We start from the raw sequence: 17,566 nt of genomic DNA, 5'->3' as shown, positions 1-17,566 counted from the left end.
CTTTCAACAGAATGTTTAAGCTTATTCACATTATGACTCTTTCGACATAGTACAGGTATACATACGTCACAACTCTTTCTACGCCGGGATTGATCTTCTGAAGGTCCTTTAATCTGCTCCTTGATGAAGATACGATCAACATCAGTGAGTCCGTATTTTGCAAAATCTGCTTCCAGTCCATTTTTCTTCACCAGATGATCAAACATATCAACAGATGCTTGTTCATGCTATACAAGACAAAAAACATGTTTATTAAAGACTAGTAACAACGAGATGGCGCCCACCATATAACGGTAAAGATCTATGTCAGTCAATGGATAGAAGGATCTCTACTATTCCTTTAAAATATTTAATACACGTCGCAAAGACTTTAATTGTCAAATTCATTATACAAGTTGTATAATTTGTTTCTCAATCGATGTAAAATAAATAAAGTTTATATAAATTTCTCATTGCCATTGTCCTCCATAAACATGTCATGTTTGATTTGTTCCAAAATAGATATGCATAACTAAGGACCAAGCAAACCCTACAGTTTAATTTGAGGAAGACCTTTTCAATACTTTCTGCGAAAGTATCAAAATCTAAGATGGTAGACTGCTTATCAGCCATGTTGTTTCCTGATCATTCTATTGGAAGTACTCTAGGGAACAAGAGGAACCTTATGTGTTTAACTTACCTCCCACTTATCTCCATTAGGATAGGCCAGAGGGATGAACTTTCTGTCAAACATGTGGGAAAAAGGACCATGACCTTAAAGTAATGCAGTACACATTAGGAAGGAGAAAAGGTCGGTATTTATAGTGCTAGATTACCTCCCCCATTATTAGATCATGATGCTGAAATGGAAGCTACTAGGTAATTTGGTATTGTATCTTAAAAACTGTTTGAAATGATTACAAGCATTCTTATTTAAGAAGTTTATACTTGATGTATGTCAAGCTCTGTTTTATTAAAATTGAAACCAATTTTACAATTAAAAATGGATTTGTTAAAAAAAACTATTTTGAAATGCAGTTACACAAAAGGTTTTAAATAATTACCGAGGTCATGACAGAGGCCAGCAATCTGTACACAGAGGATATCAATACTGGAGATGTGATACTGGGGTTGTCTGTCCTTGATCGCCTGCACTAGTTCTCCAGCCAGGTGGCACACTCTACAACACACATTAGGTTCCATAAGAGTACATATTAATAATAATATACATGGTAATAACATGAAATAGTATGTACAAAATTACGAAAAGACAGAGAAAGATAGAAAACAAGAGGCCCAATGGGCCTTAACGGTCATCTGACTACCTTGGCAATAATCATATAGGAAATTAATTAGATATAGTGTCATGGTAGCCATCTTCGATTTGGGATCAACCAGAGATGTAACAACACTTTGTCGGGACCATGTCAGGATCATCTCGTGCAAGTTTCAGCGAAATCGCACCTGTAGAACTTGAGAAGAAGTTCAAAATGTATTTTCAAGATGGCGACTGTGACAGCCATCTTGGATTTCAGATCAAGCTGAAAAATAACAACACTTTGTCCGGACCTTGTCAGGATCATTTAATGCAAGTTTCAACCAAATGGCACTGGTAGAACTTGAGAAGAAGTTCAAAATGTGTTTTCAAGATAGCAGCTGTGGCGGCCATCTTGGATTTCGGATCGACTCGAAAAATAACAACACTTTGTCGGGACTATGTCAGGATCATTTCATGCAAGTTTCAGCCAAATCGCACCGGTAGAACTTGAGAAGTTCAAAATGTGTTTTCAAGATGGCGGCTGTGGCGGCCATCTTTGATTTTGGATTGACCCGAAAAATAAGAACACTTTGTCGGGACCATGTCAGGATCATTTCATGCAAGTTTCAGCCACATCGCACCTGTAGAACTTGAGAAGAAGTTCAAAATGTGTTTTCAAGATGGCGGCTGTGGCGGCCATCTTGGATTTCGGATTGACCCGAAAAATAAGAACACTTTGTTGGGACCATGTCAGGATCATTTCATGCAAGTTTCAGCCAAATTGCACCAGTAGAACTTGAGAAGAAGTTCAAAATGTGTTTTCAAGATGGCGGCTGTGGTGGCCATCTTGGATTTCGGATCGACCCGAAAAATAATCTTCTTGTATAATGGATCTGTTGCCCTTTTTATAGTGCCATATCACTGAAGCATGCTGCAGAAGACACCAAGCAACACAACCCACAAAATCAAAGTGCCAAGGCCACTCATAGATGCTGTGAATGAATGACTCAAACAAAGGAATAAAATAATTGGTTTATCATTATATTTAATTTAGTTTATATGTTGTAGAACATTGTATTTATTTAATGTACAATGTTGAATTTTGGAGTTAAACAAAAGATATTGATTATTTTATTATAATTAAAGTTGATTCAACCACCATAAGATAAATAGGTTTTTTGAATGACTGAAATTTATTTTATACATTAAAATTTCTTATTTCTGAAATAAGTAGAATTATTAAACCAATGAATCTGGTAAAAATCTAAGTGCTATTTTCGTTTAATGCATGGAAGTAATCTATATACACATAATAATTACTGAAATTATCAATTTGATCAATGTCTCTTTAAAAGAAAAGAAAAGAAGTTAATTAATATCCATTTAATAACAATTTTAACCGAAATATTGTGATTTCTTGATTATGTAGTGAATTCCTTGTTAGAAAGACTAACATGGCTGTTTACATGTGTATCACTTTGCTTTGCCGACTTTTGACTTATAAATCATGGCCAGATACTTTTGTCAAATAAAAAGTCATAATTTGGATACCTTTCACAACAATCCTTTGATGTTATGAAACATTGTTGCAAATACGTTTGTTTAAATTTAAACACCGCTTAACCTTTCACAACAATCCTTTGATGTTATGAAACATTGTTGCAAATATGTTTGTTTAAACACCGCTTAAGCAAGTTGAACAGCAAGTGCTATGCAGTGCACTTTGACTACGGTAATACAGTAATGAGGTTTAAAGGGAGGCAACTCGAGCTTTCACATATCTAGATGGATGAGAGCGTAGTAATTTCATCAGATATAGTTAGGTTTACTACCGTAATTGTTTTCAGAAAAAAGAAAGATGGAATTAATGTTGACTAAAGATTGACACCTCATGTATCATTTCTATATGGATTTGTTTGATTTGATCTTAGTTAAATAATTAAAAGGTAGCTATAAATAATAAATTCCTGCAATGAAAGGCCTAATAGCAATGATGTTTAAAAGGATCGAGGCAACTAGAGATTTCACATCTCCAGATGGAAGAGAGCGTAGTAATTTCAACAGATATAGTATGCAACGTCAACCAAATAAAAGACATTTGCAAACACATTTAAATCTTATTTTTTGTATAAATCATTGAAACAAATATATTTTATCATCATTTATAGCATCAATTTTGTACCATTCAACTAGATAGATAAACTAAGAAAATCTACTGCGGAGGAATAAATTAAGAAGGCGTTGTCTGTGATTTTCGGGAATACACAAGATCTGAACCAACATCAAAACGAAATAGTTCCAAGTAAACATCGGAAAACATCACTGATTGCATAATTGTATACATCGATTATCGTTGTGACAGTTATTGTACATGTGTGTTTTATTATTTTATACATTGAATTAGGGTGTTAAAGTAACAAAACAGCATTTAATTTTCATCGCGGATTCTTATTATTGTTTTGATGTGCTCAGGCTTACTTAGCGTACCTATAATTGCTGTTTCACAGCATCAAAAATACACAACATAATTATTATATATTAGAGAAAGAGAGAAGAGGGCACAATTCTCTCGGATATTTCTATATCAAAATTATTCCAGTGTATATACAATAAATGTATATGCATATAAATATATAAAGTTGTATAACCTCCATGTACACATCCTTGGGGTATAGCAGCCATTAAAATACAAACCCTAAGCTATGTTCAAATCTGTTGTGTGCAGCACCAGGATAAACAAAGTAGCAAGCCCCAAGTTGTTTGATAAATCTTAGTCTCTGGAACTCTGGGGTGTCAATGATCTTTACACACAATGGGTGAAGCTCAATGTGGCCATGAATTGGGTCGTTAAATATCTGAAACAAATATGCATGTTAATTTCAATATCATACCATACATGCTGTAAATAAGAATGCTTCTTTTATGGTCAATACAGTGTATAAATAGGTTCAGAGACTTGGCACTTGTTTATGGGACTTTAACCATAACATTCCAATATTTTATTTTATTTACCATAGAACATTCAGTTATTGTACTGGCAATACTCCTATATATTTACATTAGAACATTTAGTTATTGTGCTGGCATTACTTCTATATATTTACATTAGAACATTCAGTTATTGTACTGGCATAACTTCTATATATTTACATTAGAACATTCAGTTATTGTGCTGGCAATACTCCTATATATTTACATTAGAACATTCAGTTATTGTACTGGCAATACTCCTATATATTTACATTAGAACATTTAGTTATTGTGCTGGCATTACATCTATATATTTACATTAGAACATTCAGTTATTGTACTGGCAATACTCCTATATATTTACATTAGAACATTTAGTTATTGTGCTGGCAATACTTCTATATATTTACATTAGAACATTCAGTTATTGTACTGGCAATACTCCTATATATTTACATTAGAACATTTAGTTATTGTGCTGGCATTACTTCTATATATTTACATTAGAACATTCAGTTATTGTACTGGCATTACATCTATATATTTACCATAGAACATTCAGTTATTGTGCTGGCAATACTCCTATATATTTACATTAGAACATTTAGTTATTGTGCTGGCATTACATCTATATATTTACATTAGAACATTTAGTTATTGTACTGGCATAACTTCTATATATTTAAATTAGAACATTCAGTTATTGTACTGGCAATACTTCTATATATTTACATTAGAACATTCAGTTATTGTGCTGGCATTACTTCTATATATTTACCATAGAACATTCAGTTATTGTACTGGCATAACTTCTATATATTTAAATTAGAACATTCAGTTATTGTACTGGCATAACTTCTATATATTTATATTAGAACATTCAGTTATTGTACTGGCATTACTTCTATATATTTACATTAGAACATTCAGTTATTGTGCTGGCATTACATCTATATATTTACATTAGAACATTCAGTTATTGTACTGGCATTACTTCTATATATTTACATTAGAACATTCAGTTATTGTACTGGCATAACTTCTATATATTTACATTAGAACATTCAGTTATTGTACTGGCATTACTTCTATATATTTACATTAGAACATTCAGTTATTGTACTGGCATAACTTCTATATATTTACATTAGAACATTCGTTATTGTACTGGCATTACTTCTATATATTTACATTAGAACATTCAGTTATTGTACTGGCATAACTTCTATATATTTACATTAGAACATTCAGTTATTGTGCTGGCATTACTTCTATATATTTACATTAGAACATTCAGTTATTGTACTGGCATAACTTCTATATATTTACATTAGAACATTCAGTTATTGTACTGGCATTACATCTATATATTTACATTAGAACATTCAGTTATTGTGTCTGGCATATACTTCTATATATTTACATTAGAACATTCAGTTATTGTGCTGGCATAACTCTATATATTTACATTAGAACATTCAGTTATTGTACTGGCATTACTTCTATATATTTACATTAGAACATTCAGTTATTGTACTGGCATACTCTATATATTTACATTAGAACATTCAGTTATTGTACTGGCATTACTTCTATATATTTACATTAGAACATTCAGTTATTGTACTGGCATTACTTCTATATATTTACATTAGAACATTCAGTTATTGTACTGGCATTACTTCTATATATTTACCATAGAACATTCAGTTATTGTGCTGGCATTACTCTATATATTTACATTAGAACATTCAGTTATTGTGCTGGCAATACTTCTATATATTTACATTAGAACATTCAGTTATTGTACTGGCATTACATTCTATATATTTACATTAGAACATTCAGTTATTGTGCTGGCATTACATCTATATATTTACATTAGAACATTCAGTTATTGTGCTGGCATACTTCTATATATTTACATTAGAACATTCAGTTATTGTGCTGGCATTACATCTATATATTTACATTAGAACATTCATTAGTTACATTATTGTGCTATGCTGGCATTACATCTATATATTTACATTAGAACATTCAGTTATTGTACTGGCAATACTCCTATATATTTACATTAGAACATTCAGTTATTGTGCTGGCATTACATCTATATATTTACATTAGAACATTCAGTTATTGTACTGGCATTACTTCTATATATTTACATTAGAACATTCAGTTATTGTACTGGCATTAACTTCTATATATTTACATTAGAACATTCAGTTATTGTACTGGCAATACTCCTATATATTTACATTAGAACATTCAGTTATTGTACTGGCATTACATCTATATATTTACATTAGAACATTCAGTTATTGTGCTGGCATTACTTCTATATATTTACATTAGAACATTCAGTTATTGTACTGGCATTACTCCTATATATTTACATTAGAACATTTAGTTATTGTACTGGCATTACTTCTATATATTTACATTAGAACATTCAGTTATTGTGCTGGCATTACATCTATATATTTACATTAGAACATTCAGTTATTGTACTGGCATTACATCTATATATTTACATTAGAACATTCAGTTATTGTGTACTGGCATTACTTCTATATATTTACATTAGAACATTCAGTTATTGTACTGGCATTACATTCTATATATTATACATTAGAACATTCAGTTATTGTACTGGCATTACATCTATATATTTACATTAGAACATTCAGTTATTGTGCTGGCATTACTTCTATATATTTACATTAGAACATTCAGTTATTGTACTGGCATTACTTCTATATATTTACATTAGAACATTCAGTTATTGTACTGGCATTACTTCTATATATTTTTACATTAGAACATTCAGTTATTGTACTGGCATTACTTCTATATATTTACATTAGAACATTCAGTTATTGTACTGGCATTACTTCTATATATTTACATTAGAACATTCAGTTATTGTACTGGCATTACATCTATATATTTACATTAGAACATTCAGTTATTGTACTGGCATTACATCTATATATTTACATTAGAACATTCAGTTATTGTACTGGCATTACTTCTATATATTTACATTAGAACATTCAGTTATTGTGCTGGCATTACATCTATATATTTACATTAGAACATTCAGTTATTGTGCTGGCATTACATCTATATATTTACATTAGAACATTCAGTTATTGTACTGGCATTACTCTATATATTTACATTAGAACATTCAGTTATTGTACTGGCATAACTTCTATATATTTACATTAGAACATTCAGTTATTGTGCTGGCATTACTTCTATATATTTACATTAGAACATTCAGTTATTGTACTGGCATTACTTATATATTACATTAGAACATTCAGTTATTGTCTGGCATTACTTCTATATATTTACATTAGAACATTCAGTTATTGTACTGGCATAACTTCTATAATTTACATTAGAACATTCAGTTATTGTGCTGGCATTACTTCTATATATTTACATTAGAACATTCAGTTATTGTACTGGCATTACTTCTATATATTTACATTAGAACATTCAGTTATTGTACTGGCATTACTTCTATATATTTACATTAGAACATTCAGTTATTGTACTGGCATTACTTCTATATATTTACATTAGAACATTCAGTTATTGTGCTGGCATTACTTCTATATATTTACATTAGAACATTCAGTTATTGTACTGGCATTACTTCTATATATTTACATTAGAACATTCAGTTATTGTACTGGCATTACTTCTATATATTTACATTAGAACATTCAGTTATTGTGCTGGCATTACTTCTATATATTTACATTAGAACATTCAGTTATTGTACTGGCATTACTTCTATATATTTACATTAGAACATTCAGTTATTGTACTGGCATTACTTCTATATATTTTACATTAGAACATTCAGTTATTGTACTGGCATTACTTCTATATATTTACATTAGAACATTCAGTTATTGTACTGGCATTACTTCTATATATTTACATTAGAACATTCAGTTATTGTACTGGCATTACATCTATATATTTACATTAGAACATTCAGTTATTGTGCTGGCATTACTTCTATATATTTACATTAGAACATTCAGTTATTGTACTGGCATTACTTCTATATATTTACATTAGAACATTCAGTTATTGTACTGGCATTACTTCTATATATTTACATTAGAACATTCAGTTATTGTACTGGCATTACATCTATATATTTACATTAGAACATTCAGTTATTGTACCATTACTTCTATATATTTACATTAGAACATTCAGTTATTGTACTGGCATTACTTCTATATATTTACATTAGAACATTCAGTTATTGTACTGGCATTACATCTATATATTTACATTAGAACATTCAGTTATTGTATGGCATTACTCTATATATTTACATTAGAACATTCAGTTATTGTACTGGCATTACATCTATATATTTACATTAGAACATTCAGTTATTGTACTGGCATAACTTCTATATATTTACATTAGAACATTCAGTTATTGTACTGGCATTACTTCTATATATTTACATTAGAACATTCAGTTATTGTGCTGGCATTACTTCTATATATTTACATTAGAACATTCAGTTATTGTACTGGCATTACATCTATATATTTACATTAGAACATTCAGTTATTGTACTGGCATTACTTCTATATATTTACATTAGAACATTCAGTTATTGTACTGGCATTACTTCTATATATTTACATTAGAACATTCAGTTATTGTCTGGCATTACATCTATATATTTACATTAGAACATTCAGTTATTGTGCTGGCATTACATCTATATATTTACATTAGAACATTCAGTTATTGTGCTGGCATTACTTCTATATATTTACATTAGAACATTCAGTTATTGTGCTGGCATTACTTCTATATATTTACATTTAGAACATTCAGTTATTGTACTGGCATTACTTATTATTACATTAAATTAGTTATTGTCTGCATACATTAACATTCAGTTATTGTACTGGCATACATCTATATATTTACATTAGATTATCATTCATTATTGTACTGCATTACTCCTATATATTTACATTAGAACATTCAGTTATTGTACTGGCATTACTTCTATATATTTACATTAGAACATTCAGTTATTGTGCTGGCATTACTTCTATATATTTACATTAGAACATTCAGTTATTGTACTGGCATTACTTCTATATATTTACATTAGAACATTCAGTTATTGTACTGGCATTACTTCTATATATTTACATTAGAACATTCAGTTATTGTACTGGCATTACTTCTATATATTTACATTAGAACATTCAGTTATTGTACTGGCATTACTTCTATATATTTACATTAGAACATTCAGTTATTGTACTGGCATTACTTCTATATATTTACATTAGAACATTCAGTTATTGTACTGGCATTACTTCTATATATTTACATTAGAACATTCAGTTATTGTACTGGCATTACTTCTATATATTTACATTAGAACATTCAGTTATTGTACTGGCATTACTTCTATATATTTACATTAGAACATTCAGTTATTGTACTGGCATAACTTCTATATATTTACATTAGAACATTCAGTTATTGTGCTGGCATTACTTCTATATATTTACATTAGAACATTCAGTTATTGTACTGGCATTACTTCTATATATTTACATTAGAACATTCAGTTATTGTACTGGCATAACTTCTATATATTTACATTAGAACATTTAGTTATTGTGCTGGCATTACTTCTATATATTTACATTAGAACATTCAGTTATTGTACTGGCATTACTTCTATATATTTACATTAGAACATTCAGTTATTGTGCTGGCATTACATCTTTATATATATTTACATTAGAACATTCAGTTATTGTACTGGCATTACATCTATATATTTACATTAGAACAATTTAGTTATTGTACTGGCATTACTTCTATATATTTACATTAGAACATTCAGTTATTGTGCTGGCATTACTTCTATATATTTACATTAGAACATTCAGTTATTGTACTGGCATTACATCTATATATTTACATTAGAACATTCAGTTATTGTACTGGCATTACTTCTATATATTTACATTAGAACATTCAGTTATTGTGCTGGCATTACTTCTATATATTTACATTAGAACATTCAGTTATTGTGCTGGCATTACTTCTATATATTTACATTAGAACATTTAGTTATTGTACTGGCATTACATCTATATATTTACATTAGAACATTCAGTTATTGTACTGGCATTACTTCTATATATTTACATTAGAACATTCAGTTATTGTACTGGCATTACTTCTATATATTTACATTAGAACATTTAGTTATTGTGCTGGCATTACTTCTATATATTTACATTAGAACATTCAGTTATTGTACTGGCATTACTTCTATATATTTACATTAGAACATTCAGTTATTGTACTGGCATTACTTCTATATATTTACATTAGAACATTTAGTTATTGTACTGGCATTACTTCTATATATTTACATTAGAACATTCAGTTATTGTACTGGCATTACTTCTATATATTTACATTAGAACATTCAGTTATTGTACTGGCATTACATCTATATATTTACATTAGAACATTCAGTTATTGTACTGGCATTACTTCTATATATTTACATTAGAACATTCAGTTATTGTACTGGCATTACTTCTATATATTTACATTAGAACATTCAGTTATTGTACTGGCATTACTTCTATATATTTACATTAGAACATTCAGTTATTGTACTGGCATTACTTCTATATATTTACATTAGAACATTCAGTTATTGTACTGGCATTACTTCTATATATTTACATTAGAACATTCAGTTATTGTACTGGCATTACTTCTATATATTTACATTAGAACATTCAGTTATTGTACTGGCATTACTTCTATATATTTACATTAGAACATTCAGTTATTGTGCTGGCATTAACTCTATATATTTACATTAGAACATTTAGTTATTGTACTGGCATTACTTCTATATATTTACATTAGAACATTCAGTTATTGTACTGGCATACTTCTATATATTTACATTAGAACATTCAGTTATTGTACTGGCATTACTTCTATATATTTACATTAGAACATTCAGTTATTGTACTGGCATTACATCTATATATTTACATTAGAACATTCAGTTATTGTGCTGGCATTACTTCTATATATTTACATTAGAACATTCAGTTATTGTACTGGCATAACTTCTATATATTTACATTAGAACATTCAGTTATTGTACTGGCATTACTTCTATATATTTACATTAGAACATTCAGTTATTGTACTGGCATAACTTCTATATATTTACATTAGAACATTCAGTTATTGTACTGGCATAACTTCTATATATTTACATTAGAACATTCAGTTATTGTACTGGCATTACTTCTATATATTTACATTAGAACATTCAGTTATTGTACTGGCATTACTTCTATATATTTACATTAGAACATTTAGTTATTGTGCTGGCATTACTTCTATATATTTACATTAGAACATTCAGTTATTGTACTGGCATAACTTCTATATATTTACATTAGAACATTCAGTTATTGTACTGGCATTACTTCTATATATTTACATTAGAACATTCAGTTATTGTACTGGCATTACTTCTATATATTTACATTAGAACATTCAGTTATTGTACTGGCATTACTTCTATATATTTACATTAGAACATTCAGTTATTGTACTGGCATTACTCTATATATTTACATTAGAACATTCAGTTATTGTACTGGCATTACTTCTATATATTTACATTAGAACATTCAGTTATTGTACTGGCATTACTTCTATATATTTACATTAGAACATTCAGTTATTGTACTGGCATTACTTCTATATATTTACATTAGAACATTCAGTTATTGTACTGGCATTACATCTATATATTTACATTAGAACATTCAGTTATTGTACTGGCATTACTTCTATAATATTTACATTAGAACATTCAGTTATTGTACTGGCATAACTTCTATTAGTTATTTACTGCATTACTTTAGAACATTCAGTTATTGTACTGGCATTACTTCTATATATTTACATTAGAACATTAGTTATTGTGCTGGCATTACATTCTATATATTTACATTAGAACATTCAGTTATTGTACTGGCATTACTTCTATATATTTACATTAGAACATTCAGTTATTGTACTGGCATTACTTCTATATATTTACATTAGAACATTCAGTTATTGTACTGGCATTACTTCTATATATTTACATTAGAACATTCAGTTATTGTACTGGCATTACTTCTATATATTTACATTAGAACATTCAGTTATTGTACTGGCATTAGTTATGTCTGCATTCTTCTATATATTTACATTAGAACATTCAGTTATTGTACTGGCATTACTTCTATATATTTACATTAGAACATTCAGTTATTGTACTGGCATAACTTCTATATATTTACATTAGAACATTCAGTTATTGTGCTGGCATTACTTCTATATATTTACATTAGAACATTCAGTTATTGTACTGGCATTACTTCTATATATTTACATTAGAACATTCAGTTATTGTACTGGCATTACTTCTATATATTTACATTAGAACATTCAGTTATTGTACTGGCATTACTTCTATATATTTACATTAGAACATTCAGTTATTGTACTGGCATTACTTCTATATATTTACATTAGAACATTTAGTTATTGTACTGGCATTACATCTATATATTTACATTAGAACATTCAGTTATTGTACTGGCATTACTTCTATATATTTACATTAGAACATTCAGTTATTGTACTGGCATTACTCTATATATTTACATTAGAACATTATATTTACATTAGAAATTGTTATTGTCTGGCATTACTTCTATATATTTACATTAGAACATTCAGTTATTGTACTGGCATTACTTCTATATATTTACATTAGAACATTCAGTTATTGTACTGGCATTACTTCTATATATTTACATTAGAACATTCAGTTATTGTGCTGGCATTACTTCTATATATTTACATTAGAACATTTAGTTATTGTGCTGGCATTACATCTATATATTTACATTAGAACATTCAGTTATTGTACTGGCATAACTTCTATATATTTACATTAGAACATTTAGTTATTGTGCTGGCATTACTTCTATATATTTACATTAGAACATTCAGTTATTGTACTGGCATTACTTCTATATATTTACATTAGAACATTCAGTTATTGTGCTGGCAATACTTCTATATATTTACATTAGAACATTTAGTTATTGTGCTGGCATTACTTCTATATATTTACATTAGAACATTCAGTTATTGTACTGGCATTACATCTATATATTTACCATAGAACATTCAGTTATTGTGCTGGCAATACTCCTATATATTTACATTAGAACATTTAGTTATTGTACTGGCATTACTCCTATATATTTACATTAGAACATTTAGTTATTGTGCTGGCATTACTTCTATATATTTACATTAGAACATTCAGTTATTGTACTTGCATAACTTCTATATATTTACATTAGAACATTCAGTTATTGTACTGGCATTACTTCTATATATTTACATTAGAACATTCAGTTATTGTACTGGCATTACATCTATATATTTACATTAGAACATTTAGTTATTGTACTGGCATTACTTCTATATATTTACATTAGAACATTCAGTTATTGTATGGCATTACTTCTATATATTTACATTAGAACATTCTGGCAGTTCTATATATTTACATTAGAAATTAGTTATTGTACTGGCATTACTTCTATATATTTACATTAAACATTAGAACATTATTACAGTTATTGTACTGGCATTACTTCTATATATTTACATTAGAAACATTTAGTTATTGTACTGGCATTACTTCTATATATTTACATTAGAACATTCAGTTATTGTACTGGCATTACTTCTATATATTTACATTAGAACATTCAGTTATTGTACTGGCATTACTTCTATATATTTACATTAGAACATTCAGTTATTGTACTGGCATTACTTCTATATATTTACATTAGAACATTCAGTTATTGTACTGGCATTACTTCTATATATTTACATTAGAACATTAGTTATTGTACTGGCATTACATCTATATATTTACATTAGAACATTCAGTTATTGTGCTGGCATTACTTCTATATATTTACATTAGAACATTCAGTTATTGTACTGGCATAACTTCTATATATTTACATTAGAACATTTAGTTATTGTACTGGCATTACTTCTATATATTTACATTAGAACATTTAGTTATTGTACTGGCATAACTTCTATATATTTACATTAGAACATTTAGTTATTGTGCTGGCATTACATCTATATATTTACATTAGAACATTTAGTTATTGTACTGGCATTACTTCTATATATTTACATTAGAACATTCAGTTATTGTACTGGCATTACTTCTATATATTTACATTAGAACATTCAGTTATTGTACTGGCATTACTTCTATATATTTACATTAGAACATTCAGTTATTGTACTGGCATAACTTCTATATATTTACATTAGAACATTCAGTTATTGTACTGGCATATTACATTCTATATATTTACATTAGAACATTCAGTTATTGTACTGGCATTACTTCTATATATTTACATTAGAACATTTAGTTATTGTGCTGGCATTACTTCTATATATTTACATTAGAACATTCAGTTATTGTACTGGCATAACTTCTATATATTTACATTAGAACATTCAGTTATTGTACTGGCATTACTTCTATATATTTACATTAGAACATTCAGTTATTGTGCTGGCATTACTTCTATATATTTACATTAGAACATTCAGTTATTGTACTGGCATTACTTCTATATATTTACATTAGAACATTCAGTTATTGTCTGGCATTACATCTATATATTTACATTAGAACATTCAGTTATTGTACTGGCATTACTTCTATATATTTACATTAGAACATTCAGTTATTGTACTGGCATTACTTCTATATATTTACATTAGAACATTCAGTTATTGTACTGGCATTACTTCTATATATTTACATTAGAACATTCAGTTATTGTACTGGCATTACTTCTATATATTTACATTAGAACATTCAGTTATTGTACTGGCATTACTTCTATATATTTACATTAGAACATTCAGTTATTGTACTGGCATTACTTCTATATATTTACATTAGAACATTCAGTTATTGTACTGGCATTACTTCTATATATTTACATTAGAACATTCAGTTATTGTACTGGCATTACTTCTATATATTTACATTAGAACATTCAGTTATTGTACTGGCATTACTTCTATATATTTACATTAGAACATTCAGTTATTGTACTGGCATTACTTCTATATATTTACATTAGAACATTCAGTTATTGTACTGGCATTACTTCTATATATTTACATTAGAACATTCAGTTATTGTACTGGCATTACTTCTATATATTTACATTAGAACATTCAGTTATTGTACTGGCATTACTTCTATATATTTATTGAACATTCAGTTATTGTACTGGCATTACTTCTATATATTTACATTAGAACATTCAGTTATTGTACTGGCATTACTTCTATATATTTACATTAGAACATTCAGTTATTGTACTGGCATTACTTCTATATATTTACATTAGAACATTCAGTTATTGTACTGGCATTACTTCTATATATTTACATTAGAACATTCAGTTATTGTACTGGCATTACTTCTATATATTTACATTAGAACATTCAGTTATTGTACTGGCATTACTTCTATATATTTACATTAGAACATTCAGTTATTGTACTGGCATTACTTCTATATATTTACATTAGACTTATGACATTCAGTATTGTACTGGCATTACTTCTATATATTTACATTAGAACATTCAGTTATTGTACTGGCATTACTGAACATTCAGTTATTGTACTGCATTACTTCTATATATTTACATTAGAACATTCAGTTATTGTGCTGGCATTACATCTATATATTTACATTAGAACATTCAGTTATTGTACTGGCATTACTTCTATATATTTACATTAGAACATTCAGTTATTGTACTGGCATTACTTCTATATATTTACATTAGAACATTCAGTTATTGTACTGGCATTACTTCTATATATTTACATTAGAACATTCAGTTATTGTACTGGCATTACATCTATATATTTACATTAGAACATTCAGTTATTGTACTGGCATTACTCATATATTTACATTAGAACATTCATTATTGTACTGGCATTACTTCTACATTAGAACATTATTCAGTTATTGTACTGGCATTACTTCTATATATTTACATTAGAACATTCAGTTATTGTACTGGCATTACTTCTATATATTTACATTAGAACATTCAGTTATTGTACTGGCATTACTTCTATATATTTACATTAGAACATTTAGTTATTGTACTGGCATTACTTCTATATATTTACATTAGAACATTCAGTTATTGTACTGGCATTACTTCTATATATTTACATTAGAACATTTAGTTATTGTACTGGCATAACTTCTATATATTTACATTAGAACATTTAGTTATTGTGCTGGCATTACTTCTATATATTTACATTAGAACATTTAGTTATTGTACTGGCATAACTTCTATATATTTACATTAGAACATTTAGTTATTGTACTGGCATTACTTCTATATATTTACATTAGAACATTTAGTTATTGTACTGGCATAACTTCTATATATTTACATTAGAACATTTAGTTATTGTACTGGCATTACTTCTATATATTTACATTAGAACATTCAGTTATTGTACTGGCATTACTTCTATATATTTACATTAGAACATTCAGTTATTGTACTGGCATAACTTATATATACTTACATAACTTCTATATATTTACATTAGAACATTCAGTTATTGTACTGGCATTGCTCCTATATATTTACATTAGAACATTCAGTTATTGTACTGGCATAACTTCTATATGTTTACATTAGAACATTTAGTTATTGTACTGGCATAATTAACTTCTATATGTTTACTTTACGTCTATATTTACCTTTAGATATTCTGGCATTGCAGTGGTTCGTATTTCTTTTATGATCCTCATTGTTTCTTTGCAATCTGTTTCGCTAAAGATAAAAATATAATGAATGAATAGTAAAATCATCCAAATTCAAAATAAAGTAAGAAATAAGACAAAATATAATCATATGCTATGATACATAGAGATTATGTATATTCACTTTGCCAAACATTTTGATAAATATATATCATATATATATATGGCGGCCATCTTGTTGACTGATTGTCCCAAAATGCAATATATCACAACTAGGGCCCTAGGGGAACCTACATATGAAATTTGAGACAGATCCCTTTGGTATTTTCTGAGAAATAGTGATAACAAACTTT

General features: G+C 28.3%; 1 protein-coding gene across 5 annotated transcripts in view; it reads right to left on the bottom strand.

Annotated features, from left to right (window-relative positions):
• Nucleotides 1–17,566, bottom strand: part of LOC138316054 (deoxynucleoside triphosphate triphosphohydrolase SAMHD1-like) — a 68,543-nt gene that overhangs the window by 30,930 nt on the left and 20,047 nt on the right. For all 5 annotated transcript variants that reach the window (XM_069257531.1, XM_069257532.1, XM_069257530.1 and 2 more), the window contains 5 exons: nucleotides 17,211–17,283; nucleotides 3,932–4,092; nucleotides 1,044–1,159; nucleotides 680–753; nucleotides 66–227 (listed from right to left, as the gene is read on the bottom strand). In XM_069257531.1, coding sequence (XP_069113632.1) covers nucleotides 66–227; nucleotides 680–753; nucleotides 1,044–1,159; nucleotides 3,932–4,092; nucleotides 17,211–17,283 — 586 coding nt within the window. The remainder of the gene's footprint in view (nucleotides 1–65; nucleotides 228–679; nucleotides 754–1,043; nucleotides 1,160–3,931; nucleotides 4,093–17,210; nucleotides 17,284–17,566) is intronic.

Source organism: Argopecten irradians, chromosome 2 (assembly GCF_041381155.1).
Source record: "Argopecten irradians isolate NY chromosome 2, Ai_NY, whole genome shotgun sequence".
In the NCBI taxonomy this organism is placed as follows: domain Eukaryota; kingdom Metazoa; phylum Mollusca; class Bivalvia; order Pectinida; family Pectinidae; genus Argopecten; species Argopecten irradians.
The sequence above is the reverse complement of the archived record's forward strand: the minus strand, read 5'-3'. Positions and strand labels throughout refer to the sequence as shown.